The following is a 26902-nucleotide window of genomic DNA, read 5'->3' on the forward strand; positions in this document are numbered from 1 at the left end:
GTTCAAAAAGTTATTTTAGCATAATTTAATGATAATTTATAAATTTATTCTATAAAATAAAAAATGCATATCTGTGTGTGACATTTATTATAAAAACCTTAATAAAGTTATTATTACAACATTCACTATACTGAATTTAGTACAGTTATTATAATTGTAAAATTCAGAAACTTGAAGGTATTATAGATACTTTAAACTAATTAAAAGTAAATAAATACTTAAAATAACAAGTTCACACATCATAGCCATTCCAAATACTAAAAAGTAAAAAGTAAAATAAAATGAAAAACAATGCATAGAACCATCCATGTTTTACTTTCTTTTCTGATTCCGTGATTTCTCTTTTTCGACCAAAAGTCAAATATAAAAGAAAAATAAGAGATTACAAATTTCCCTTTATTGTTCAGTAAAAATCTTCACCGATTCACTCACAGTAGTTCACATGCAAAGAATCTCCAATAAGCTTTCATTGATGAACATCATTGGATGTGGTATTATGACAGTCTCAAGATCCAACCAAATTCTTGAACCGAGCATACGCCATTATTAGTACAAACACAATTGCAGAAAATACCCCCGAGACAATGACCACCTTTCATCACAAACATGAGATAAAAAAAATACGAACAAACGATCATTGAATGGATGCGGAGTTGGATATGACAATAGTTTAACACATGGAACACTTTGCTTACCCATTTAAACATGTATCCATGGTTATCATTCCATGTATATGGAATGTTCATCCCAAAGATTGCAGCCACCAAAGAATATATGGATAAACACACGGTTCCCGAACTTAGAAACAGTTCTAACTGCAAAATTTTAGGATCCCTTCAATTGTTACAATGTCAAAGCTACTTAGAAAGACCCCTAACTGCTAAACTAATATCACTTGAATACATTATAGAAAGAAGATCAACAGACCTGGATTAGCTGGTTTCGATGGTTGTCAAGCTGCAAAATGAAATAAGCTCGACTCAGCCGGGAAAATCATAGTACACATCACAACAGGTTTAACAGAAAATATGGCTTTACCTGAATATTGATGTAATCCTCTGTATCATCAATGTATTCCCGCAACTGTATAATTTCAAGTTAGCAGCAAAAAACTTAGAAATATAGATTTTGGAAAAAAAAATAAAAAAAGGTCCAAACCAATCCATCCATGGATTTCTTAATAATGGTAAACAAGCTAAATATAAGAAGAAAAAAGGGGTACAAGGTGAAGAGTACCGTTGTTAATTTGTTCAATGTTCCATCAATTTGCATAAAGTAGGCCTGCAAAACAAATTGTTACCAACTTGAGCCTTTTTGGTAGATAAATCTTTTAACATGAGAAGTAAATCACCATTTCAACCTCCTCCACATCATTTTCGTCTCCACGAACTGTTGCCATACTTGCTCTGGAAATTTTTGATCCTATGGTAGGAGATGCAAGATACCAATTGGCAGCACCGGATCCACTAACAGGTGAAGATCCAGCCAACTCTCTCGACAAGTAAAGGTCAGCCATATCATCATCATCATACAGTAGTTGTTCAAGTTCATCCCTCACCTACAAAATCGATGATTAGAACATCATACCTTGCCACCTAATGTAACTATTAAAACAATTTCTTTACACATTCAGGTTCCATTATAATATGGGAAAACTCCATCTGAAATATGCAAGAAACTTAATGGACTATTTAGAAGATAGAGGCTTTCAGGAAGATGACATCAGTAAAAAAGTGAACCCTAGAAATGGACAATGGTGTTTATCTCAAATGTTTCATGTTCTATATATAAGAGTTTCTATGCCCTGCTACTAATCTTTCTAAAAAATAAAACATAAAACATTGTCACGAATCCATATGGTAAACAATACAAATCCGTCTGGTTTTAGGTAAGGAGCTAATGATGTTGATTGTTGACGATAGCTTAACTCATCAATCCCTTAGAAAGATACATCGACAGTCCATCTAATAATCATCCTTTCTCGAATGTGAAAAGCTCAAAATGAATTACTAAATACAACTGTAGTTGTACTGTAGAGATAGAACTGCATATGATAAAAAAAGTTTCACATACACATATCAGCATGAATGAAGTTGTACCTTTTGTACCCGAGCAGTCAATCTGGTCATTCCACTCTTCAATTTACGAACTCTATCCAAATTACAACTACTAATCTGCATACAGCATATATAAAAAATTAGAATACAGCATGAACAGGGGCGCAGAGGAAGGACGGGCAGAAAACAAAGCTATTCAAAATTTGTAAAATATAAAGGTAACGTGAAACAACAATTACCTGGGAGGTCAGCTCGTCTAAAGCAGGATAAGCTGCAGTCTCTAGTTCTAGTGTTCGTGCTGCTAGAAAACTGCAAATAGACTCCAAAGCAACCTCCAACACTCGGAATTCAAATGGAGATTCTGCATGGCATGTACCAGATTGTTTAGACGTCAAAAGAGTAAAATCAAAACACTATGATGTTATATTAAGGATGAATCTGGTGAAATGTCAAATGAGTTTTCTGCTTTTCATCAACCTAGCTGCTCAACAGACACGATTAATAACACATACCATCTTCGTCACCCTCAACATCATTTTGTCCGCTGGTATAGTCCTGACCTTGGCGAATGGCATTCACAGGAGGCAAATGCCTCTTAAGTTCTTGAACAACAGGGACAACATTTTCATCTGATGGATCTCGAAGTAAAACCTATTTCAAATACAACAAAAATTTCTCTGAAAAAGCAGACAACACAAATCCTAATTAAAAACACTCTTAAACTTTTCAGAGATAATCATTGAGCTTATGAACTACACAGGACAGCAACCTCAATCAATGAACACCTAAAGCAGCACAAATTGACAAGACAAGTAGATTATCTCATTCAAAATCAAAATACATACTACTCCGTACTTAAGAACTCATTTATAGTTTCAAAAATCATAATTGAAGTTCCTTTGGATTGATTTATTTACTTCATAAGCATTATTAGGAAAATTCATCCTACTTCAACTTCAATATCATGAACTAACCCCAGAAAATCCTTTCATGTTTTAACTCGAAAAAAAGGCTGAACCACTCCTTATTTCTAATCCACTTCAGCTCCAATCCTTTCACTAAAAACCAACTAAACAAACCCCATTCCGCACATTAAAGGAACAAAATCCAATAGCAGCAAGCAACTCTATAAAACCGATCCAAGAAATAAAATAGACAAATCCAATATCTAAAATCATCAACACAAACAAACAAACAAGTTCTATTAAAAGCAATACCTCAAAAACCAATCAATCAAGCCACACATACTCAAAGGCACTTCATCATCATCTCCCAAATCCCAAATATCATCAAGAACTCCAGAAATAACATCTTATATATATATATAACTCAACTGAATTGACAAAAGGGGAAAACCCCACTAACCTCCTCAGAAGTAATAATTGCCTTGATGTGCTGCAAATCAAAGAACACAAAAAAAAAAGTTTTAAAAAAGAGTTCAGAGAATTGTTGAGAAAACAAAAAAGGGTTAACAAACGGAACCTCCAAATTTAAGACTATAGCTCCATCACGACCGAGAATGGTGGAAGGGTAAGACAAGAGAGGGTCGAGGATGCGTAAATCTCGGGCATGGATGTTAACTCGGTGCATGATGGCATACTTGTCGACATCGAGCAGGGTGGTCTCTCCCGTGCTATCGAGAAGGACCCAACTTCGAGACGGCTGCGCCTTCTTCTTCACCGCCACCACCGCCTGTGGGTCCGCCGGCACTACGAGCACCATTTCTTACCATCACACTCAACTACCACCCCGACCCAACCAAACCCGCTTTTCAAAAATCTAGCAACAAATTATGTACATATAGCTTATTTTTCCTTTTCAGACCACTTCAAAATCTCCCCATTTTCACATGAATTTAAACGGGTTTATTTTCTTCTTTTTTATGTGAAGAATGAGGTTCTCCCCCCCCCCCCCTTTTATTCTTTTTATTTGAGGGGTGGATGGATGGCTTTGGAGCTTGGATCCAAAGGGAATATGAAAACCTTGCTTTTAAGGAATTTATTCATTTTATATTATTTATCTGCGTAAAATAATATGCATGAGATCGGTTTCATTTCTCGTCAAATTACTTTACACGTCCCTCTGCTTCATTAAAAATGTCAATTTTTTACCTTGCATATTATTAGCTTTTTTAAAAATAGAAACATTTAAGGCCCGTTTGTCCAACAAAGTATATCCTTTTTCATCAAATTATTCTTTAATTTTTTTTACGGTCCTAACCTTTAAAAATGTAATCCTCCAGTACTATTTTTAAATTCGGTTTGAAAAATATTCAATCAATTAGACCGCGTTACTTGATCATTCTAATCGGTTAATTTTAATAAAAAGAGTGAATAATATGTTAAGTATTATATATATTTATATATTAATTTTAATTTCGTCTTTACAATTTTATTTAAGCCGAAATTTACCCTCATCCATTTTTAATTTGTATTATTTACTCCAATATCATTCTATAAGATTACTTAAAATGTTTTTATTTATTTTCATTTAATATATTAATTGCATTTGTTAGGTCAATCGATCAATCGAAAAATATCAAGAAAGAGTAAATTGTCTCTTTAAAATTCGGTGGAAACAATTAAAATATATATACAATTTATTTAGAGTGGTTTAACTTCGAAATTAAGTTTACATTCACTATCTTAATTACTCATATTAATTTTTTTTTCAAATATACTATATTTATTTAGTTTTAAAGATAAGATGTATCTTACAACTCTTTCAAAGTTTTATAACTGAAACCTTGAATACACCCTCCTTAAAGAATAATTACAAATAAAATAAATTAAAAATAGTCATCATAATGATCGGACGTTTGCAACTATAACCTCTTTAAAAAGTATTTGAACAATTTTGATAATGTTAGCTCACAAATATTTTACAATGAAGGACGCAACGATTTAGTACACTAAAAAAAAATTTGGTTCACATTTTTTGTCAGTGATGTTTCTTTTTATTGTTGGATGTATTGCCCTTGATTTTATATTCTTTATGATTAATAGTTTTCAGAAATTGCTAATGATTAATAGTTGTCAAAACTTTTTTTGAAAAAATAGTAAATTCATTTTAAATTATATTTATTTTTATATTTTAGCACGAACCAACTTATCTCAGTGGTTAAAAGAATCATTATTGTTTTTAAAGATCACGGGTTCTAACATCAACAGTTGTAACAAGATGATTGAGCGTTCAACAAAGTGTTGGTACATCAATGGGCTTAAAAGGCATCAATATTTTGACTGTTGCACCTTCTTAGAACTGTCTGATGTATGATAAGATTGCCTTTTCTTTTCCTTTGTTCCTTTGCCTTTTTGCCCGATCAGTCAATTATATTGTATGCATTCCGAAGGATGGTTTGTGGTTTCATAGAGAAAATATTTCATCTAATGTAGCGCTATGTAGGAGAGCTCCAATGCATGGGTGAAATAAAATCGATGTTTGGATTATGCATATGAAGAATTTTGTTGTAGAGCACAAGGCGTAAGAGGCTCAAACAATACTATTCCTCTCAAGAAATCAATGCTATGCAGCTATGGTTGGAAAATTTGTTCACCTAACAATGATCATAACATTGTGCGCAATGAAGGTGAGTTCTAGCCACCTGCACTAAGAGTTTGTTAAATCGATACCTTTGTTCAGTTTATCAACAAGTTATTAATCTTTATATAATGATGTTAACGGCGGAACTCTTACTGTTTCAATCACACTGTCAAAACTATATCTCATAGGTAAATAGGAAAATTTTGAAACAGCTGCTGAGAAGAAGTGGGTTATGAAAAAGAAATATATTAATTTGTATTTGACAGGTTTATAGTTGCTGTTCAAGTTTCTTTTGATTTCATATTTATGAGGACTGGCCTCATGTTTATTTCCTTACATAGCATGTTAGAACTTAGAATCTCCTCGTCCTTCTTTTAATTTATTTTCATGTGCCAAAAGAATGTGATAGCTTGCCCTCTCCAGGAAAATGGGAAGTTGATTGTCAAAAAGCAGTGGATGTTTCAAATAATTCAAATGTCAAATTCTCAAGGATTGATCTACAGAATAGTTATCAGGTAAGCCTTAAATCATTGATTCCAAAGGTTATAATATTGTCATTCTTTCTTGATGTTATAAAAGTTTAATTGTAAGGCATGTTCAGAGATGTTGTAATTGGAAGGCTGATGAGCTTGCAAAGTCGGGAATTGGGCATTAGTTTGTAGTGCAGCCTACTGTTCTGATGTGTATAGGATGTCTAGGTTATTTTGTAAGGAGGGGCAACTATTGCTAAGTTAGGGATAGGTTTTTGTTGTGTTGTCTGCAGATGTTATGGTCATTTTGTGGATGTATTCTAGTTGTGTTGATTGTAACGTACTCTTGATGTACTTGGTATTTAAGTAATAAAATTTTGAGGCACTCTTTTCTTCCTTCCAATGTCCGTTAAGCTATTTTCGTAGCTTGACGGTTATGAAGGGAGTTCTTAACGAGACCACCCATTTTTATCAAAAAAAAAAATGTTCTTTCAATATTTTTTAAAGGACCTCTATTTATGGTGTATTTTCTTTTTCCTATCATTGAGTATCTTCTACATTGATTGTTATCATGAGTACTGTGTCCATATGCTGGTTTTTTCATTTGGTCTTTCATTAGTTTCTGGAGGAGAGCATGTTTGAGCTACTTTTTGTACTCATGCTGCCTAATATTTTGTGCGCATGTTAGTGACTGTAATATGACCAATATAGTTGCAAACATGTCATTTGAATATAGATATGAGATAACAATAGAACAGTTCTTAGATGTAAGTAGTTGTACTTGGGTATACTGGTTAGCATAGAAATTTTTGTTTAACATGCTCTCTCTGTCCTGAACTGAATTGTTGAATTCTATCTACAATGACACCTTCTAGGATGTAAGGACCTTTTTGCTGCTTAATTATAGTGGTACAGGAACAAGAAGAAATCCGAGGATGAATCTAGGGAAATTAGTAGGTGGTTATGGAGAGGGAAGTCTCTAGTAGACATTGATGAAGTAGTAGGAATGCTGGAAATTGGACGGATAACAAATATTGGAAGGATGAATATGAAATGGCATTGAAGCAAGATGAGAGAGCAGATTGGATTAGAGAAATTTGTTATCTAGAATCTAGATGGGATAAAATTATAGGTGGCTACTATCCAAGTGATAATAAGATAAAGATAAAAATCAGAATGCTGCAGCAGAGTAAAAAATTATGTAAGATAAACGAAGGTAATCGGAGCTTCGTCGGTATATGCTACTATAACATGAGTTTGCTTTGATTAAATCATTGTCTTCCTCCTCACTAAATGAAAGGTAAAAAAGAAGAAAAACTGATCAAGATGAGTTGGGTGTAAAGCAACTTAGTCAAGAATCGATTGGGTACAATTTTTATTGTTATGTTACTTGAACTTGAGTGAGAGTGTCAGATATGAGAATGTGTTGGACATGTGAATGTTCAATTTATTCTGAGTTTTCCATGTATTTGAAGGCCATATTATCCCCATATCCATTATTGGGGACTTTAGGGAAAATGGAAAGTCAAGAGTAGCATAGCCCCTTATTCTTTAATAAATTAATGACGGACTTGCCACCCTATTTATGTATAAAAGCTTTAAGAGAATCTGAAAACACGATGCACTTATTCATTGATAAAGCCGTGTTTCAATAAGAAGAGTAAAACAACTAAAACTAAAGAACACTCCTGAAACTCAAAAGAACTATTCAAATATGAAACAACTTAAAAAGCATACAACTAAAAGCTAAAAACTCGGTCTAAAATGAGAGAAATGAGTAACTCAATGGTTGAAATCATCAACGTACATATGAAGTGCATCAATATAACCCCCTCAAGCTAGGTGGTGGGGACAGTGCCTAACTTGAAGGGATATTGAACAAAGGGGCCTGGAAAGCGGCTTGGTCAATGTATTTAGCTAGCTTGTCAGCACCATGAATGTGAGTGTCCTGATGCTTTTTTTGCTTAAAATGTTCTCGACATAATGAAATGTCACTGCGGTGTACTTCGTTCTATTGTGAAAGATATTTTTCTCACATAAATAAGTGATGGCAATGTTGTCACAACTAATAATGGAAGCATGCTAGGGCCAAGGAACACTCTGTCATTGTTCGTCATGTTAGTAGGTGTGCTAATGCTAGGGCTGATGGGCTAGCTAAACAAGGAATAAGGTAGTGGGTTGAGTTTTGTGGCTGCTGAGGGTTGATGAGTAGAGGTCTGTTGGCAGTTTGATGTATTTACGCCCCACTTTTGAATGAGTCTTGATGTATTTAATGTGGTGGACTTTTGTAATGCCGTTTTTCTGAATTTCAAATAAAAATGAGGTACTCTTTTTCCTTCCGCTACAGATTGGCTACCTTGTGGTGTGCCGAGATGTATGAAGGGGTTTTTAATAAGACCTATTCTTATAAAAAAAATAATGGGAGCATGCTGCAAGGGAACTTGCATTTCATAAAGCAAGTTTTTGACCCAAGTCACTTCATCAACTGTAGAATTTTGTAGGAAAGGAACTTGCATTATTGCACCTTTATTTTGCTACACCATTGGAAATAATGAGTTTTCACTTACTTTGTCTACTATTTCTTCATGATTATTAGTCCTATAGAACCTTGTTGCATGGTCATTCTTTTTCTTAAGGTTGATGGGGATAAGCTGAATATTTTAATGTCCTAATGTTCTTAATGTCATCATTGCAGCTGCTGGGTCATCAAGCTATACTGATCACTGGAACTATGTCATCATTTTTCTTATTGCGACTAATGCAATTAGATTTTCTCAACACATTAACGAAGATGTTCCAAGGCCTATTTCCACGTCTATTTCAGACTTTGGCGGCTAGAAGCCTTCCACTTGCCTGCATATCTAGTTCCTTGAATAAACCAACTCCTCTTAACTTAGACTTGTCCTTGCCTTCAGTTCTGGATATTAGATGGAATTTTTCACGGTTACTGTATTTATTCAATATTCAAATGGAGAAAAATATTGCCACGCTAGTGAAACTTACCATCCTTTTTTTCCTTCCATTTTTTAACTAGTCTATGGCTTTTGTCTGGACTTGGTAATAATGCATTATTGTTGGCCGTTCTCTAGGGAAATGACAAATGTTTGATAGTGATTAGAGGTTTTACCGTCATCTCTTTATGTATGCGAAGGGAAATGACAAATGTTTAATAAGCATGAACTTACATTTAGAGTAAATTAATGACATGCAACTTTGGCAGGGATCAAAGAAGTTCTGGAAATACATGCTAGTTTTGCCGTCGTCTCTTTGTGTATGCCTTTAGGCCTATTAACTATCATGGAATCAAATCATGGTTGAGTTTCTGTCCTAGCAACCCTTGCTAAGTTAACATTTAATATTTTCAAATTGTAAGTGAACATACGACCTGTCTTTGAACACTTCAACTTGCAGATCTCAATGGGCTTGCAAGTGAAGGGATGCGTAAAGAGACATAATATCTGTAGAAAATAGAGAAGACGGTTTGGAACAGGGAAGGGATTGTATTCTCTGTAATTTTTCTCATTGAAAATGAGTACATAGGTTAGGCCATGGGCAGATTTACAGTTGGTATACAACTCTAACTTGGAGTCCTATTAGGAGTCAACTTAATCTAATTAAAATTCTATTTAATCTTATCTTACCTAATCTCTTAATCAGATAAGAAGCAGAATACAAAGTAAATAAAAATTAAATTCTAATTTATGAGGCTACAATCTACAATATCAGTTTGCCTCAACCTATCAATTTAAGATTTTAGTTTAATGTTTGGCTATATAGTATTAAATTTACTAAGAAACTAATATTTTCTGACTAGTAATGAATTAAGTATGCTTAGAAGGCAATATTGATTCTAAATTGTGTACCTATCCTAGTCAAAAATGGTTTATGGATTGTTAGGTGGGATACGTGTTAGGTTGAATGCTTAACATGGTATCAAAGCTCTCAAATTTACTTGATTCCTCATGTTTTTACATAATGTGACGTTCTCCACCCCTTGTGAGGTTAAGTGGTTTTTCTTATGTTCTTATATTCAGGTTAGGCCTCTCCCACCTATTGCAAGTAGATTTTAGATTGGCTGTTTAACATAAATGAACAAGGAAACCAATGTTTTTTAGTGCCAAAGTATTCTTAGTTGTAATTCTTGGAGAATGAGTATGTTTAAGGTTGAAACTGCGTTGTGCTTCACAAGAGACCTTGTATATGCTTTTTTTTAAAGCATTGCTAATATGGTTTAAATTCTTAGTAGATCTAAAATTTGAAAAGTTCACGCAATCTTAGACAACTTGCTTTTGTTGAATTAAAATGTCACAAGTTAAAAAGTTGTTTATGTTGCCTCTATTTTCTTTAATATATAACTTTTTTTGTTCCCTTCTGGAGTCTAAATGGATTTATAGTTCATAATTTATGTTTTAAGAATTGAGTAATTCTCTTGTCTCTGTCATTTTTAGGTTTCTTGTGGATCTCCTAGTAGCATGATTCTCATTTGTTGTTATTGGTGGTCAAGTTTAGGTAATGTAATTTTAAATGTAAAGCAAAACGAGCGATGAGCGAGTCTAGAAGACAAAGAGTCGGAAAGCTCCCCACTGGAGCAATCTAGTTTGCTTTTGTTGATAATCTTAGTAGAAATGTTCATAGGAGAACCTTATGAGAACTGTTCAATCACCATGGAAAGGTTACAAAGGTTTATATCCCTAGTGTGAATAAGAGACCGAAGTACAAGGTGACTACTTTTGCTTTTGTCCATTTCGCAAGTGAGGGAGATCTTCTCAAGGATGTTTAGAAGTTGAACAATGCCATGGTTGATGGAAAGAGAATCTCAGTTGGAGTTGCAAGATATCCGAAATCTCAAGATCAGAGAAGATTGGAAGTAATAGATCGGGGGATATAAAGAGTCGGAGTAGCAATTCTTTTGAGCGTTTTGAAGAAAGAAAGGCTATTTTCAATAAGTTTTATGATGGGAGATCATATAAGATACGGTGGTTGGAGATAGAACAAGAAATTTGAGTCACCAAGAAAAGGTTAACGATGGTCCAGGGGGTTCGAAGGGTCCGTTGAATGTTTTTATTCCATTTGAAGAAAGGGTTTGGATAAAAGCATCTCTTACCGGTATCTGTAAGCATAATAATGAATTGGGGTTTGTTTAAGAGGCCATTTATAATGATGGGATTAACCCAAGGTGGCCAGATCGGGATTCATTAAGAATGCTTATATAATCATGTTCCCGTCAGAGGATGATCGAAAGTAAGCTTTGGAGAAGAAAATTAAAGTTATAAACTCTTGATTTGATTGGTTATCTCATGTTTCTCAGGAGGGGGTTCTATTAGCCTTTTGCTATATTTCGCTAATTGGTGTGCCTCTCAATTGCTGGAGTGAGGGTTTTTTCTTCAATCTAGCGAATAGATGGGGTCGTTAGTGAAGATACAAGAAGGAACACTGAAGAAAGCAGATTGTCGTGTTGCCCAAATGCTTCTGAGAATTGCGAGCCCATTTGATTTTCAAGTTCAATTTCGATCACAACTAATGGGAGACTATATTTGATAAAGATAAAGGTGGAAGTAGTAGAGGATTTCTTCCCAGATATTGTTGATAAGGAGGAAGAAGATGGTTCAGATGATGAATGAGAAGATGAATTATCAGAAAGTTTTCAGAGTGATGAGACAGATGGTGAGAGGGTGAAGGAAAGTCAACAGCCAAACACGGATTCTCAAGGCAGGGTGGATACATGAATCAAGGAAAATTTGTCAGGTGGTATTTTGGGAATAATTATGAAGTTAATGATGTCGGTGGCTCGAGGGGAAACGGTTTAGAAGTCTCGATGAGTGATGAGTTGGATGCTTTTGGGGTCACACGAATAAGGCTTTGTTGGATGATGGAAAAATGGGCAGGAACAAAGTAGGAACTGAGGACAGTTGTCCAGATAGGCAAGATAATAATGGGAAAAAGATTAGGTCCTATCGGATCATTTCAAATAAAGAAAACAATGGTATTTCTTTGAATGGGCGAAGAAAGGAGTTAAGACTCAGAAGACTTTCTTTGATTGGGATCACTTAAGATAGTTCTTACCATTCAATCTATAGGCGGCTTGTATGTTTTGTAAGTAACTAATTAGATTAGGGTGACTTCCCTCACTCATTGTGCCTTCTTGAGTAAATTCAGTATTACTAGAATCAGCTATATCACCCAAATTTTTGTTGGATAGATATCTTACACTTTAAAGGGAATATAAGGACTAAAAATGACTGTTAAACAATGATACAAGACCCAAAATGAAAAGTTATACAGGATCTGATACCATGTCAATACCAGGAATTTTCTGTAATTCTCTCATATGTTTCATGTAGGAAACTTACACAGTTAAATATACAAACTACTCTCTTATTTTAGGAAACTACTAGACTAAGTAAGTGATTGATTCTAGGAATAAATATAATTCCTTAAAGTTAGGGATCCTAATTAATAAAATACATTCACAACAATCCTACCATATTATGTAATCTACTTAATTTAGGGATCTAATTTATGACAAAAGATAATAAATACAACAACTCTCATTTCTACTCAATTCTTTGCATGTTTCTATTTAACTAGTCCAAAAAAGGACAATTTTCTCCAGAGTAAGTTTAATGACTACAGTTTGTCAACTGACTAGGTATGAAGTCGACACTGATGAATTTCTCTTTGTACTAGCACTTCAACCTATTCCCGAGATGGAATCCATCCCAACTGTTGTTGAGGTATATACATCTGCATAGACATAGGATTAATATAACTCCAATACATGTGAGCTCTTGAAGTCGATCTCTGGATGGATAAGTGCATGTCTTCTTTTCGTTGAGTTTTTGGGTACTTTTCTCTTTATTATTATTTTTATTTCTATTTTAAAGTCTTGGAAAAAATATGGTAGAAAATGTGATAATCATGTCTAATGTGTTCATTTTTAATTACTGGAGTAGCTAGACAATGAACAAAGTGAGGTTAGATTTAGAGTGGTGGACCTTCAAACACAGAAATGATAAAGATTTTGATTTGAACCTGTAATTTTTATAGTTTTTTGAGATCATAGAATCTGCATGGTTAAGAGTGGCTGCAGTTATCAACATACTACTTTTGTATGGACTTGGAGGCACTTAGAGGTGCTGCAAGGATGTTATTTCTGGTGCATGTGACTGCTAGGACCTATCAGCTTGAAACCAACTTTTATTCCTTCATACCTGGTTTTATAACCATTCTTATTTTATAATCTTGGAGGAGATCTAAAGATCACCAACTCATCAGGTAGAAGGTGGTTTTTGTTCTTCTGGCAAGTTGAAGTGTATAATTGACACTTCTATTTTTAGTGAGAACAATCTGGTAAACAGGAGAAAGCATTTCAGAATATTAAATTAAGCCATGGTTCAAACCTAGGGAGTTAATGGTAGTTTCCTCATGGTGTTAAGCATTCTGGCTGGAGATATAGTTTCTGTATTCAATGCATCAATTTCAATCCAGCTTTATAAAAGGCTATGGTTTGGAGAAACAGAGGAAGATGGGGAGGAAAGGAGATAGAGTCCAGAATTGGACTTGTTTTATAGAATTACAGAGATAGAGTCTAGAATTTAGAATTGCAGAGATGGACTTGTGTTGAGTTAATCGATCGATGGAATCGGCCAAGAGGGGGTGAATTGGCAATAAAAATTTGGTGGAAGCTTTTGCAGAAAATTGAAAGTAATTGCACAGCGATTTACAGTGGTTTTACTTTATCAACCAAAGTCTACGTCCACTACCTTAGCTATCCAGACTAAGGATTTTCCAACAAATTCACTAACTTGTTCTTTCTTTTAAGGCCAAAGAGATAACCTTACAACTCCCTCAAGAATATACCCCAATTCTTGAGAACACTCTTTTCTCAAAGAGAAGATTACAAATTTGCAAACTTACAAGAAAAACCTCTCAAGGCAAATATGTTTGCACAATTCTAGAACAAAGAAAGAACACTCAAGAATAAATACAATTGAGCACAATAAGTGTTCTTGAAAGCAAAATAAATATTGAATAAAAAATAGGCTTGAAATGCTCAAACTTGAGGTTTGATGCTTTCTCTTTGATTCTCTCTTGATTCTAGTTGCTTGATGTTTCTTGTTATTGATTAGTGGCTTCTAAGCTTGTTTAAATACACCTTGAATCATTTTTTAACGTTGGGGATGATTAGTGGAGTCAATAGAGCCATTTAAGTGTGAAAACAATTAATTAAAGCATTTGGGAGCGTCAGTGCATCGATGCATACCCATGGTGCATCGTTGTATCAGTGTAAAATTCAAATATTTTGACCGTTGGATCCTTAGTGCATCGGTGCACTAAGAGTGCACGATGCATCAAGTGCATTCAATGTTTCAAAATAGTCAGAGTGCATCGATGCATCAAATGCATTCGATGTTTTCATAAAATCCTCAGTGCATCGGTGCATGGTATGTGCATCGATGCATGAAATTCATTCGATGTTCAATTTATTTCATGGTGCATCGATGCATGGATTGGTGCATCGGTGCATCACTCTGAAAAATTGATTTTAGGCTTGATTTTGGTTCAAAATACTTTGTGAAAATTGTTTCAAAAATATATTAAGTATAAAACACAATATTACACATTTAGTAAGGTTTGAAATTGATCTTAAAAGACTTGGAGTAATAATTTGATATTCGATTAATTGAATCGAATATACTTTAGAAAATCATTTGTAAAATCTTAAAATTCATTTAAACTAATTTGTTATATCGAAACAAAAATGTTTTCAACAATCTCCCCCTTTTTGATATAACAAAACATTTGTGTTAATTTAAGATTTTGTAAAAATTTGAAATTAATTTTGAAATATTACTCCTCCTTACTATAACACTTAACATTTCTCCCCTTTTTGTTAAATCAAAAAGACTCAAAAACTGAAGGCTTTGAAAAACAATTGATTAAACATTTTAATTGAATATAGCTTAAGCTGCTAAGATCAAATATCAAAAGAGAGGTTAGCCATTAGTGTTCATAATCAATATTCATAATAAAATGTGAAATGGTAAATTGGTCATATTTCAACTAAAAAATAACTGATGCATATATTGAAACAAACCAAAATATATATAAAAGTTAAAATATCCATCAAAAAAACATCCAACAATCAAAGAAAGACAACCCAAAATGTTTTAACAATTTTAAATCCAAGTTCAAACCCAAAAACAATCAAAGCAAGATGAGTCTATTCATCCATCGAAGTATCGAGAGGAGGAGGAGGGTAACGAGCTCTCATCTCAAGCGTGAGTGCATCCAAACGATCATTCATATCTTGTTGTCGAGCTCCCAAGGTAGAGAGCTGGGACTCAATGAATGTGAAGCGCGAATCCATGGACGCATACCGTAAATCAAATATCTCCAAACACGAACAAAAATATAGAGGCATTTGATCTTCTTGTGGAGCTGGTTCCGGTGCAGGCTCGTCATCAGGTACGTGATCATCTATGTCTTGCATAAGTTGTTGAAATTCAGGATCATCGTCATCAGCCAGAGCCGGAGGAGGAGGAGCACGAGAGGAGCTAGGAGCAGCTCGTGATGAGTTTGTCTTCTGGGTCTAAAAACCCATTGACCGGTTACCTCGTATTGTTTTCAATCCGCTTTCTTCAAGGATGTGAGATTGATTTGATTTTTGGAGTGGGATAGGATTGTCGAGAGAGATGTCTAGACCAATTTTGATAAAGAGGTTACTAAGAAGACATCCATAAATCAATGTTTCAACATGTTTTGAAGGAACAATATTTATGATGTCTACTAGTTGACTGAATATAATGTGGGGCAGATTTATTTTGATTTTATTTTTAAGACAATACATCCACCATAAATCCCTAGCACGTAGTGTGGAGTACCTACCTCCGGATGGTCTAAACCACCAAGAGATCATCAAATGGAGAAAACGATCGTGATGAGATCATAGAGTACTAACACTTGAGTTTGGAACATAGGGATATTCCACATTTTCACTCTCATTATATACACTACTATCATCTAACCCAAATCGGAAAACTATAGTCTTGGGGTTAATATTAATATATTGGCCTAAAAGATAGGATCTAATGGCTATAGTTCCACATTGAGTTTCATTTTGAATACACACCGCATTGGAATAGAAAATGCGGACCAATTGTTGATAGACGATAGGTTTAAACTTAAACAATTTATCAAACTTCCAAGCTTTAAGAATCGGAAGGTATTCGAAATCAATGTCAACCATAGCTTGAAGCGAAGGAATACGCTCTTCACGGATTCTATAAGTTTGGAAAGAGTTTCTGTACCTATAGTACAATTTGTCTCTACGACGCTCATGCATGTTAAAACAAGATCCTAATAGAGATGAAGGTGGAGGAGGAACGGGAGGACGGTTTTGGTTTGACCGACTCGAAGATGGCCTAGGTCGTTTAGGATTTGACATGATTAAAGAAAATTGGAATAAGGAATATCACCTGCAATTTGAAACACATGTATCCACAATCAATCTCAAAACTCAAATGAGTCCTCAATTGAAAACTATTTAATCATAATATAGTTTTCATGAAAACAACACAATTAAATAAAAAAATTACTAATTTTTCGAAATTATATATATATATATATATATATATTAAGTTCGAAATTTAAAGAAAAAAATCTTGAAAATTTGTTTGTTTTTTATGAAATTGGTAGCAAAATCTAGTTTAGAACCAACAAATAATCAATGCCCGATATAATGTTCATCCTAGAACTAATCAAAACTAGTTCTAAAATCAAAAATCAATAAAATAGAGGTTTTTGAAATATTACCTTGAAAATTCGGATTGAGAGGGATGAGGAGTTGTTTTGCACGATTTAATGATATAAGCAGGTTTTGAAGATGAAAAGCATGAAGAAACCGATGATTTTCGATGATTTTGAGTAAGAGGAGGATTTAGAGTGAGAGAGGGACGAACGGTGGGAGAGTTTTTAGGTTTAGGGTATGAAAAAAAAGAAAATGAGGCATTTTAACCCAAAACCCGACGGATGCATCGATGCATGACCCTGTGCATCGATGCACATTCAAGGTGTGCATCAACAAGATGAATCGATGCACATTCAAAGGGATGCATCGATGCACTGTTAAGTGTATCGATGCATGAAGCATAAAAATGTCAAAAATCAGTTTTAAACACTTAAAATGCTAAATTAATTAGCTCTAGTGGTATTGGCAACTCATATATTGAAAATTAATCATGTTCAATCCATCAAATTTCTCTTTAAACAACATTTGAACATTAATTTTCACCAAATAACATAAACTCCCCCTAACTAATAGCAATGAATGCAATCAAAAATTATCATTATAAGCATTTTTCATTTATTCTTAAAAGTGCTAAAATTATTTTAAACACTAAGTAAATATAGGTCAGTTAAACCTAATTCTCTCCTAAGTGTCCAAAATCTTTCTTTATCTAAAGGTTTTGTAAAAATATCCGCTAATTGGTGCAAAGTATCAACAAATTCTAGAACTACATCTTCTTTAGCGACATGGTCTCTAATGAAGTGATGTCTAATTTCAATATGCTTAGTTCTAGAGTGTTGGATGGGATTTTTAGTGAGACAAATATCGCTAGTATTATCACACTTGATAGGAATGGTACCTACTTCAATTCCATAATCAAAAAGTTGTTGTTTCATCCATAAAACTTGTGCACAACAACTACCAGCTGAAATGCATTCGGCTTCAGTGGTAGATAATGCAACACAATTTTGTTTCTTTGAAAACCACGAAATCAACATATTTCCAAGAAATTGGCAAGTACCAGATGTGCTTTTCCTATCTAATTTGCATCCTCCATAATCCGCATCTGAGAAGGCATGCAAGCTAAAGCTAGAGTCTCTAGGATACCAAAGTCCTATACAAGGAGTGTCCTTAAGGTATCTAAAGATCCTCTTGACAGCTAGTAAATGTGATTCTTTAGGACATGATTGAAATCTAGCACATAAGCAAACACTAAACATAATGTCTGGTCTACTTGCAGTTAGATAGAGCAAAGAACCAATCATTGACCTATATAATTTAACATCCACACATTTACCTTCTTTATCTAAGTCAAGCTTTGTTGATGAGCTCATTGGAGTGTCATAAGGTTTCCCATTTTCCAGCCCAAACTTCTTGAGCATATCTTTGACGTATTTAGCTTGATTGATGAAGATTCCATCTTTTCTTTGCTTGATTTGGAGTCCCAAGAAAAATGAGAGCTCCCCCATCATGCTCATCTCGAATTCACTTTGCATTAGCTTAGAAAATTCTTGGCAAAGAACATCATTAGTAGAACCAAATATTATATTATCAACATAAATTTGAACTACTAATAAATCTTTACCTTTATGCTTTAAAAACAATGTAGTGTCAACCTTTCCTTTTGAAAAACCTTTTTCAATTAAAAAATTTGACAATCTTTCATACCAAGCTCTAGGAGTTTGTTTTAAACCATAAAGTGCTTTTGTCAATTTAAGAACATGATCTGAAAATTTTGAATCTTCAAAACCTGAAGGTTGTTCCACATACACTTCTTCTTTTATAAAACCATTTAAAAATGCACTTTTAACATCCATTTGATATAATTTAAATTCATGAAAATATGCAAATGCTAATAACATTCTAATTGTTTTCATCCTAGCTACGGGAGCGTATGTTTTATCATAGTCTATGCCCTCTTCTTGAGTATACCCTTGAGCAACAAGTCTAGCCTTGTTTCTCACTATATTACCACTTTCATCAAGCTTATTCCTAAATACCCATCTAGTAACTATAGTAGATTTATTACTAGGCCTTTCAACTAATGTTCATACTTTACTTCTCTCAAATTGATTTAATTCTTCTTGCATAGCCATAATCCAATGTTCATCATTTAACGCTTCTTTAATATTCTTAGGCTCTATGCATGAAATAAATGCAACATAATTACAAATATTTCTAAGAGAAGATCGAGTTGTTACCCCTTTGGATGGATCACCTATAATCTCACCATCCTTGATATAGTTGTACTCTCTTGGATAAGATACTTCCCTTTCTTCAATGGTTGGATTCTGGAGAGGATCATGAGTTTCCTCATCTTTCGTTTCTTCCTTTAATGATGATTCTCCAACGTCATGTCTAACGTCATTTGTATTTATAATACCTACATCATTATTAACACAAGAATCCTTCCTTGGAAGGAGATTATCATCGAAAACAACATGTATAGACTCTTCTACAACTAAAGCTATTTTATTAAATACTCGATAAGCTTTAGAATTTAAGGAATAACCCAGAAAAATTCATTCATCACTTTTAGCATCAAATTTGCCAAGGTTTTCTTTACCATTTTTTAAAGCAAAACATTTACATCCAAAAGGATGAAAATAGCTAATGTTAGGCTTTTTATTTTTGAAAATTTCATATGGAGTTTTCTTTAAAATTGGCCTAATCATTACTCGGTTTACAACATAACAAGCGGTGTTTGTGGCTTCCGCCCAAAAATATTTTGGCAAATTATTTTCATAAAGCATGGTCCTAGCCATTTCTTATAAAGTTCGATTTTTCTTCTCAACAACTCCATTTTGTTGAGGGGTTCTAGGTGCTGAAAAATTATGGCTAATACCATTAGAATTACAGAACTCATTAAATCCAAGATTTTCAAATTCAGTGCCATGATCACTTCTAACACTAGTGATAGAGTAATCTTTTTCGTTTTGGATCACTTTTGAAAATGTGATGAAATTTTCTAATGCTTCATCTTTAGTACTTAAGAATAGAACCCAAATATAACTAGAATAATCATCTACCAAGACAAATGCATATTGTTTTCCACCCAAGCTAGTAGTCCTAGTTGGCCCAAAAAGATCTATATGGATAAATTGTAATACTCTACTAGTTGACACATCATTAATGGATTTGAAAGAAATTCGCTTTTGTTTTTCTTTAGCACAAGCATCACAGATTTTATCATTATCAAAATTAAGCTTAGGCAACCCTCTTACTAAGTCTCCTTGAATTAGCCATTGCAAAACACTCATACTAGCATGTCCTAGTCTCCTATGCCATAACCAACTATCATGTTCATCCTTAGCAACTAGGCACAAATTAGTCATATCAATAGAGTCTAAATGCACCGTGTATATGTTTCCTATTCTATGACCAACAAGCATAACCTGATTAGATGCAATGTCAATGACTTTACAACCATTTATTTCAAATATGACATTGAATCCCTTATCGTATAATTGACTAATACTCAATAGATTATGCTTTAATCCATTCACATATAACACATTTTTAATTTGTATGGAAGAGGTATTACCTATAGTACCAATACCTTCAATGTGACCTTTTGAATTATCACCAAAAGTCACTTCTCCTCCATTTTTGATGTTAAGCTCTATGAATCGGCTTTTGTCTCAGGTCATGTGTCTCGAGCATCCACTATCAAGGTACCATGAATTTGGATTTGTTTCCCGTGCCTTGTAGCAATGCTCCTTTTCCTACAAACATAGATTAATTTCTAATTTTTGGTACCCAAATTCTTTTGGGTCCATATTTATTAGTTTCTAAAATCCTTGTCCCCTTAGGTATCCATTTATGAAGGAAATTTTTATCTTTAGTAGTAATGAGTTCTTTAGGAACCCATATACTTCTAAGGATTTTACCATTTGAAGTTCTTTGAGGACTTCTATGATTGTAGTTTCTAAAACTTTTCTTAACAAAGTTTGATTTTGAATTCTCACCTTTTTCAAAAAAATTTGTACCAACCTTATTAAAAGAAGTTTTAAGATCATCAATCTTCTTTTGATGATCATCATGAACTTTTGAAAGTAAGTTATGCAAATCAGTATTTTTCTTTTCAAAATCAATAATTTTGATTTACAATTCTTTTATCTTACTTTCAAGCTCATTGTTGGTCTTGGATAAAAGACTATTTTCGTTTTTCAATTTTGAAATATCATTTTTGTATTTTGAAAATAGAGTCTTATAATTCGAAGTCAAATCATTATAATCCTCTAATAACTCATCATAAGATAATTCATCTTAATCAAAAGAGTTAGAGGTTACCTTAGAATCTTCCTCGATAACCATTAAGCACAAGTTTGCAACTTCTTGTTCCTCTTCATCGGAACCTTCTTCATCGTTCCATGTAGCTACATGATCCTTGTGCTTCTTTTTGGATTGACCCTTTTTCTTCAATTGTGGGCAATCATATTTGACATGCCCCGGCTTTTTGCATTCATAGCAAATGATCGTGTCTTTCTCATTCGATTCAGTTTTGAAGCCTTCATTGCGTTTGAATTTTCTACCTCGGTTGGGCATCATCAACTTTCTGAATCATTTGGCAAATAATGCCATTTCCTCGTCATCATCGTCGTCATTCGAATCACTCTCATCTTTTGTGGATTTGAGAGCAACTCCAATATTTTTCTTATTCTCATTCTCCTTTGGTGTCTCGTCAATTTTATCGAGGTCCACTTCATCTTCAAGCATCATTTCGTGAGTGAGAAGGGAACCGATTAGCTCTTCAAGAGTTAAGGACGTTAGGTCCTTAGACTCAATGATTACTGTCTTCTTTGATTGCCACGATTTTGAAAGAGAGTAGACTAACGTCCTCACAAGCTTTTCATTTGAAATGATCTCTCCATATGATTTGAGACCATTGACAATCGTTGAAAATCTATCCGTCATAGCTTTGATATCTTCATTTGGTTTCATCCTGAAATTTTTATAGCTATGCGTTAGAATACTAATTTTGGATTTCTTTACCACATCGGTACCTTCATGAGTGACTTGAAGTTTGTCCCATATTTCTTTGGCGGATGTACAAGATGAAACTCTTCCGTATTCATCTGGTCCAAGAGCACAAAATATGATATGGATGGCTTTGGAGTTGAGCTGGAACATTCTTGTCTCTCTTTTACTCCACAATCTCGGATGAGTGAGAGGCTTGATATATCCTTCTTCTACGGCATTCCATGCTCCCATGTCACTTGCTTGAATAAAGTACATCATCCTATTTTTTCAATAGACATAGTTTGCTCCATTGAAGAAAGGAGGCTTGTTGACGGGCATCGAATCGAGACAAGAGTCGAAATTTGAAGCGGAGGTTATTGATGACTTGATAATCGATGTAACTCTTCCCGAATCGACTCAAGAGGTGATTAAACCTTCAAATGAGTGAGGCTCTGATACCAATTGTTGAGTTAATCGATCGATGGAATCGGCCAAGAGGGGGTGAATTGGCAATAAAAATTTGGTGGAAGCTTTTACAGAAAATTGAAAGTAATTACACAACGATTTACAGTGGTTCAACTTTATCAACCAAAGTCTACGTCCACTACCTTAGCTATCCACACTAAGGATTTTCCAACAAATTCACTAATTTGTTCTTTCTTTTGAGGCCAAAGAGATAACCTTACAACTCCCTCAAGAATGTACCCCAATTCTTGAGAACACTCTTTTCTCAAAGAGAAGATTACAAATTTGCAAACTTACAAGAAAAACCTCACAAGGCAAATATGTTTACACAATTCTAGAACAAAGAAAGAACACTCAAGAATAAATACAATTGATCACAATAAGTGTTATTGAAAGAAAAAATGAATATTGAATAAAAATAGGCTTGAAATGCTCAAACTTGAGGTTTGATACTTTCTCTTTGATTCTCTCTTGTTTCTAGTTGCTTGATGATTCTTGTTATTGATCAGTGACTTATAAGCTTGTTTAAATATATCTTGAATCATTTCTGAACATTGGGGATGATTAGTTGAGTCAATAGAGCCGTTTAAGTGTGAAAACAATTAATTAAAGCATTTGGGAGCGTCAGTGCATCGATGCATACCCATGGTACATCGTTGCATCAGTGTAAAATTCAAATATTTTGACCGTTGGATCCTTAGTGCATCGGTGCACTAAGAGTGCATCGATGTATCAAGTGTATTCGATGTTTCAAAATAGCCAGTGTAACACCCTCAACTCATATCCGATCCAGATATGAGTCCAGGATGTCACATTGACTAAACAAAACAATACTTAAAAAAACCGATAAAACATTTGAACTTATTTTTATTAAAATACAATAATATACATATATTAATACAAGTTTATCAAAATACTCAGAGCATACACAACTTAACCCTTTAGTTACATGCCAACCTCCCTTTACATAATAAAATGACCTACTGATTAAGTTGCTTCTGATCTGATAGTTGCAGGAGTAATGTTGTCCAGTTGCTTAACCTCGATCGTCTACTTTATCGGATCCTACGTGTGAAACACTCACACGCTAATTCATCAAATTAGTGAGACAATATAACAGTATCAATAAAATATAAAGGAATTGCCAAAATGATATGGGTTACAATAATAAGATGTATGTAAACAATGCAATAACCATAACCATGTTTCTTACACATATACTTATTAAATTCACATTCATAAGTTCACATTATTAAGTTCATTAGTCCATGGTACCATACTAAGAACCTAAGGTATGTGAGTATTGTGAGGTCGTGCACTATGCTGTTACCACAGCTCGTATAATTGCACCGAAGTGCCACGTAGAATTGCACCGAAGTGCCGCGTAGAATTGCACCGTAGTGCCATATAATAATGTCCATAAGGACCACATATCATTCCTTAAGAATCATATACATATACTAGAGATCAAGTATGTGTCTCACAAGACTTCACACATATTCCAAAGAATATATATATATCCCGAAGGACCGCGTAGACCCTCTACCCTTGGCATGCCAACTATACCTATAGTTCTCATCTACATAACATGGGCTTTCATCATTCACATAATTTGTATCACGTAAACATATTATTTTCATACCTTTATAACATAGACATATCATTCCATACCTTTATCACATAACTCATATAATTTTTTCTTGCATATTCATGTCATATAATACATATGGTATGAATTCATGTCATGTATCATAATATGAAATGCGATCATGTATCAAAATATTGAATCTAGACTTATCACAAGTCTAGAACTGAATAGAATACCTATTCATGCTATGCATATGCACTCACCTAGATTTCTTTGTCTTTCCCTCGATCAATCCCACTTGATGATTGTTCCAGAACTCGTTTAGGCTCGATATCTACATTGTAATTCATTGATACTTATCAGTATACTAATTAGTATATTCTAAACTATCATTTCTTAGGCTAAAAGAAAAGCCATTTTCATCTTTTCATTGAGGTATGCATCGATGCACTACACCATGCATCGATGCATAAATCCTATTCGATGTTTGTATTTAATGGGGTGCATCGATGCACTCCTTATGCATCGATGGCATTCGATGTTTTCTTTTAAATTAATGGATCGATGCACTTCATGTGCATCGATGCACCTTAAACAATTTCTGGGATTTATCATTGATGCATCAGTGCAAAATGAATGTGCATCGATGCACATTGCCCAAAATTATCATTTTAGCACGAAAATCTCTTCTTAGTCTACTTAACACTTTATATTTCTCCTCTTTTTATATCCTTAACTTGCATACTCTTACTTAAACTAATTATTATCCATTCCATACTTTTAAAACTTAGAAATCCAATTCTCCATGTAGAGTTTAAGAATCTAACCCAAATTCCAACATGTTCTAATTTGAATTCTAACACTTCATACTTCTTAGTTAGCTTTATGACAAGTCAAATCCCACTTCTAATTCTTATTATGAGCTCTAACCCAAGATTTCACTTTTCTACCTCTTTTCTTTGATTCTTCATATTCTCCTCATCTTATGGTTTTAAGATAATCTAAGCTTTCCTTAAGCTTAGTTATCAACTAAGGATCAATAAGCAACCTTAAATTCATCAAGAATTTGATCAATAAGAAAACTTACCTTTAGCTTTGTCTTCACGGCAGAGAGAACAATGAAGAAGAAAAAAATATCCAGAACCTTGTTTCTCTCATTAGCTTTCCACGTGGTTTATTAAATATCCTTAAGAAACCTTTAATTATTTTCCTTGTCAAAAGACTCATTTGCCCTTTTAGTTCCCTATGATTTGCTAATTGATAATACACCAAATATTTCAATCAATTCCTTCAACTTTCAATTTATCAACTTTGATCACTAAATTTTAAAATTTCATAATTTAATCACTAACCCGGTATGGAGGATGTTACAAATCTCCCTCCCTTAAGAAAATTTGTCCTCAAATTTTCATTGTACGAACAGATGGGGATACTGAAGTCGCATATCTTCTTCACGTTCCCACGTGGCTTCTTCTACCTTGTGATTTCTCCAAAGAACCTTGACCAACAGAACTGTCTTACTCCTTAACTGTTTGACTTCATAAGCCAATATTCTCACTGGTTCTTCATATGTCAGATCCGATTGGACTTTTACTTGTTCTGGTGCAACGATGTGAGAGGGATCAGACTTATATCTTCGTAACATGGACACATGGAAGACGTTATGGATCTTCTCCATTTTCTGTGGCAAGGATAACTGATATGCTACGGGTCCTATCCTCTTAACAACTTCATATGGCCCAATGAATCTAGGACTTAACTTTCCTTTCCGGCCAAAACGTAATACTTTCTTCCAGGGAGATACTTTAAGGAAAACTTTATCTCCAACCTCGAATTCAATCTCTTTTCTTTTAAGATCAGAATAGGACTTTTTCCAATCAGAGGCTACTTTGAGGTTATGTTGAATTTCTCAAACTTTCTTTTCTATATCCTGAATTAAATCCGGACCAAGAACATTTCGATCTTTGAGTTCATACCAATTTAATGGAGTACGATATTTCCTTCCATATAATGCCTCATATGGGGCCATCTTTATACTGGACTGATAACTATTGTTGTAAGCGAGCTCTGCTAGCGGTAAATACTTTTCCCATAACATATCTTCCAATATCTGAATAGTTCTCTCTGATTTCCCGTCAGTCTGAGGATGAAAAGCCATACTAAAGTTTAAACGAGTTCCCAACGTTCCATGCAAAGATTTCCAGAATTTAGAAGTGAATTGAGGGTCTCGATCAGAGACTATGGAAACATGCACTCCATGCAATCTAATAATTTCTCTAATATACAGCTCCGCATACTTTTCCATAGAGAAATATGTTCTAACCGGAAGGAAATGCGCTGACTTAGTTAATCGATCAACAATTACCCAGATTTATTCTCTTTTGTTTGGAGTCAAGGGTAACCCCGAAACAAAATCCATCGTAATATTTTCTCATTTCCATTGAGGAATGTAAAGAGGTTGCAATATTCCTGATGGAACTTGATGCTCAACTTTGACCTGTTGACATATCAAACACTTAGACACAAATTCGGTGATGCTTCGTTTCATCCCTGACCACCAAAATCGATCTTTCAAATCCATATACATCTTGGTTCCATCAGAGTGCATCATTAATGGACTGCAATGAGCCTATGTTAATATTTCTTTCTTCAAGTCTTCATTGTCGGGTATCACAATTCTTTCTTTACAATACAGATTTCCATTTGATTTAACCTCAAAGTCTTTAATCTCTTTGCTCTTTACTTGCTCAATTCTTTTCAAACACGTTTCATCTTTTCTTTGCAATTCTCCTATTCATTCCAACCATGATGGTTTAAGTTTTAACTCTGCAAAAAGACCACCATCTCCAGTTAAAGATAATCTTGCATCCATAGCTCGTAAGGCTGCGAACGTATTTCTACTCAAAGCATCTGCTACCACGTTAGCCTTTCCAGGATGATAGTCAATTATCACATCATAATCTTTTAAGAACTCTACCCATCTACGTTGCCTCAAATTCAGCTCTTTTTGAGTCATCAGATACTTCAA

The 26902-nt window shown here is 34.1% G+C and overlaps 2 protein-coding genes across 2 annotated transcripts; one reads left to right on the forward strand and one right to left on the reverse strand.

The window, feature by feature from the left end:
• Positions 1-451: 451 nt before the first annotated feature.
• On the reverse strand, positions 452-21282 carry LOC120212717 (magnesium transporter MRS2-2-like). Its single transcript, XM_039210934.1, has 14 exons — positions 21272-21282; positions 16365-16374; positions 13648-13652; positions 3540-3861; positions 3423-3452; positions 2570-2708; positions 2297-2418; positions 2100-2174; positions 1352-1558; positions 1237-1281; positions 1039-1083; positions 928-957; positions 696-815; positions 452-592 (listed from the first exon to the last, which is right to left on the reverse strand). Exons 4-14 carry the CDS (start codon positions 3777-3779, stop codon positions 506-508), a joined length of 1140 nt encoding a protein of 379 aa, XP_039066865.1. The 5' UTR covers positions 3780-3861; positions 13648-13652; positions 16365-16374; positions 21272-21282; the 3' UTR covers positions 452-505.
• Positions 5531-10561, forward strand: LOC120212718 (putative ion channel POLLUX-like 2). Its single transcript, XM_039210935.1, has 4 exons — positions 5531-5646; positions 6024-6115; positions 8766-9058; positions 10519-10561. Exons 1-4 carry the CDS (start codon positions 5580-5582, stop codon positions 10544-10546), a joined length of 480 nt encoding a protein of 159 aa, XP_039066866.1. The 5' UTR covers positions 5531-5579; the 3' UTR covers positions 10547-10561.
• Positions 21283-26902: the final 5620 nt, after the last annotated feature.

Source organism: Hibiscus syriacus, unplaced genomic scaffold, assembly GCF_006381635.1.
Source record: "Hibiscus syriacus cultivar Baekdansim isolate YM2019G1 unplaced genomic scaffold, ASM638163v2 tig00110015_pilon, whole genome shotgun sequence".
NCBI lineage: Eukaryota > Viridiplantae > Streptophyta > Magnoliopsida > Malvales > Malvaceae > Hibiscus > Hibiscus syriacus.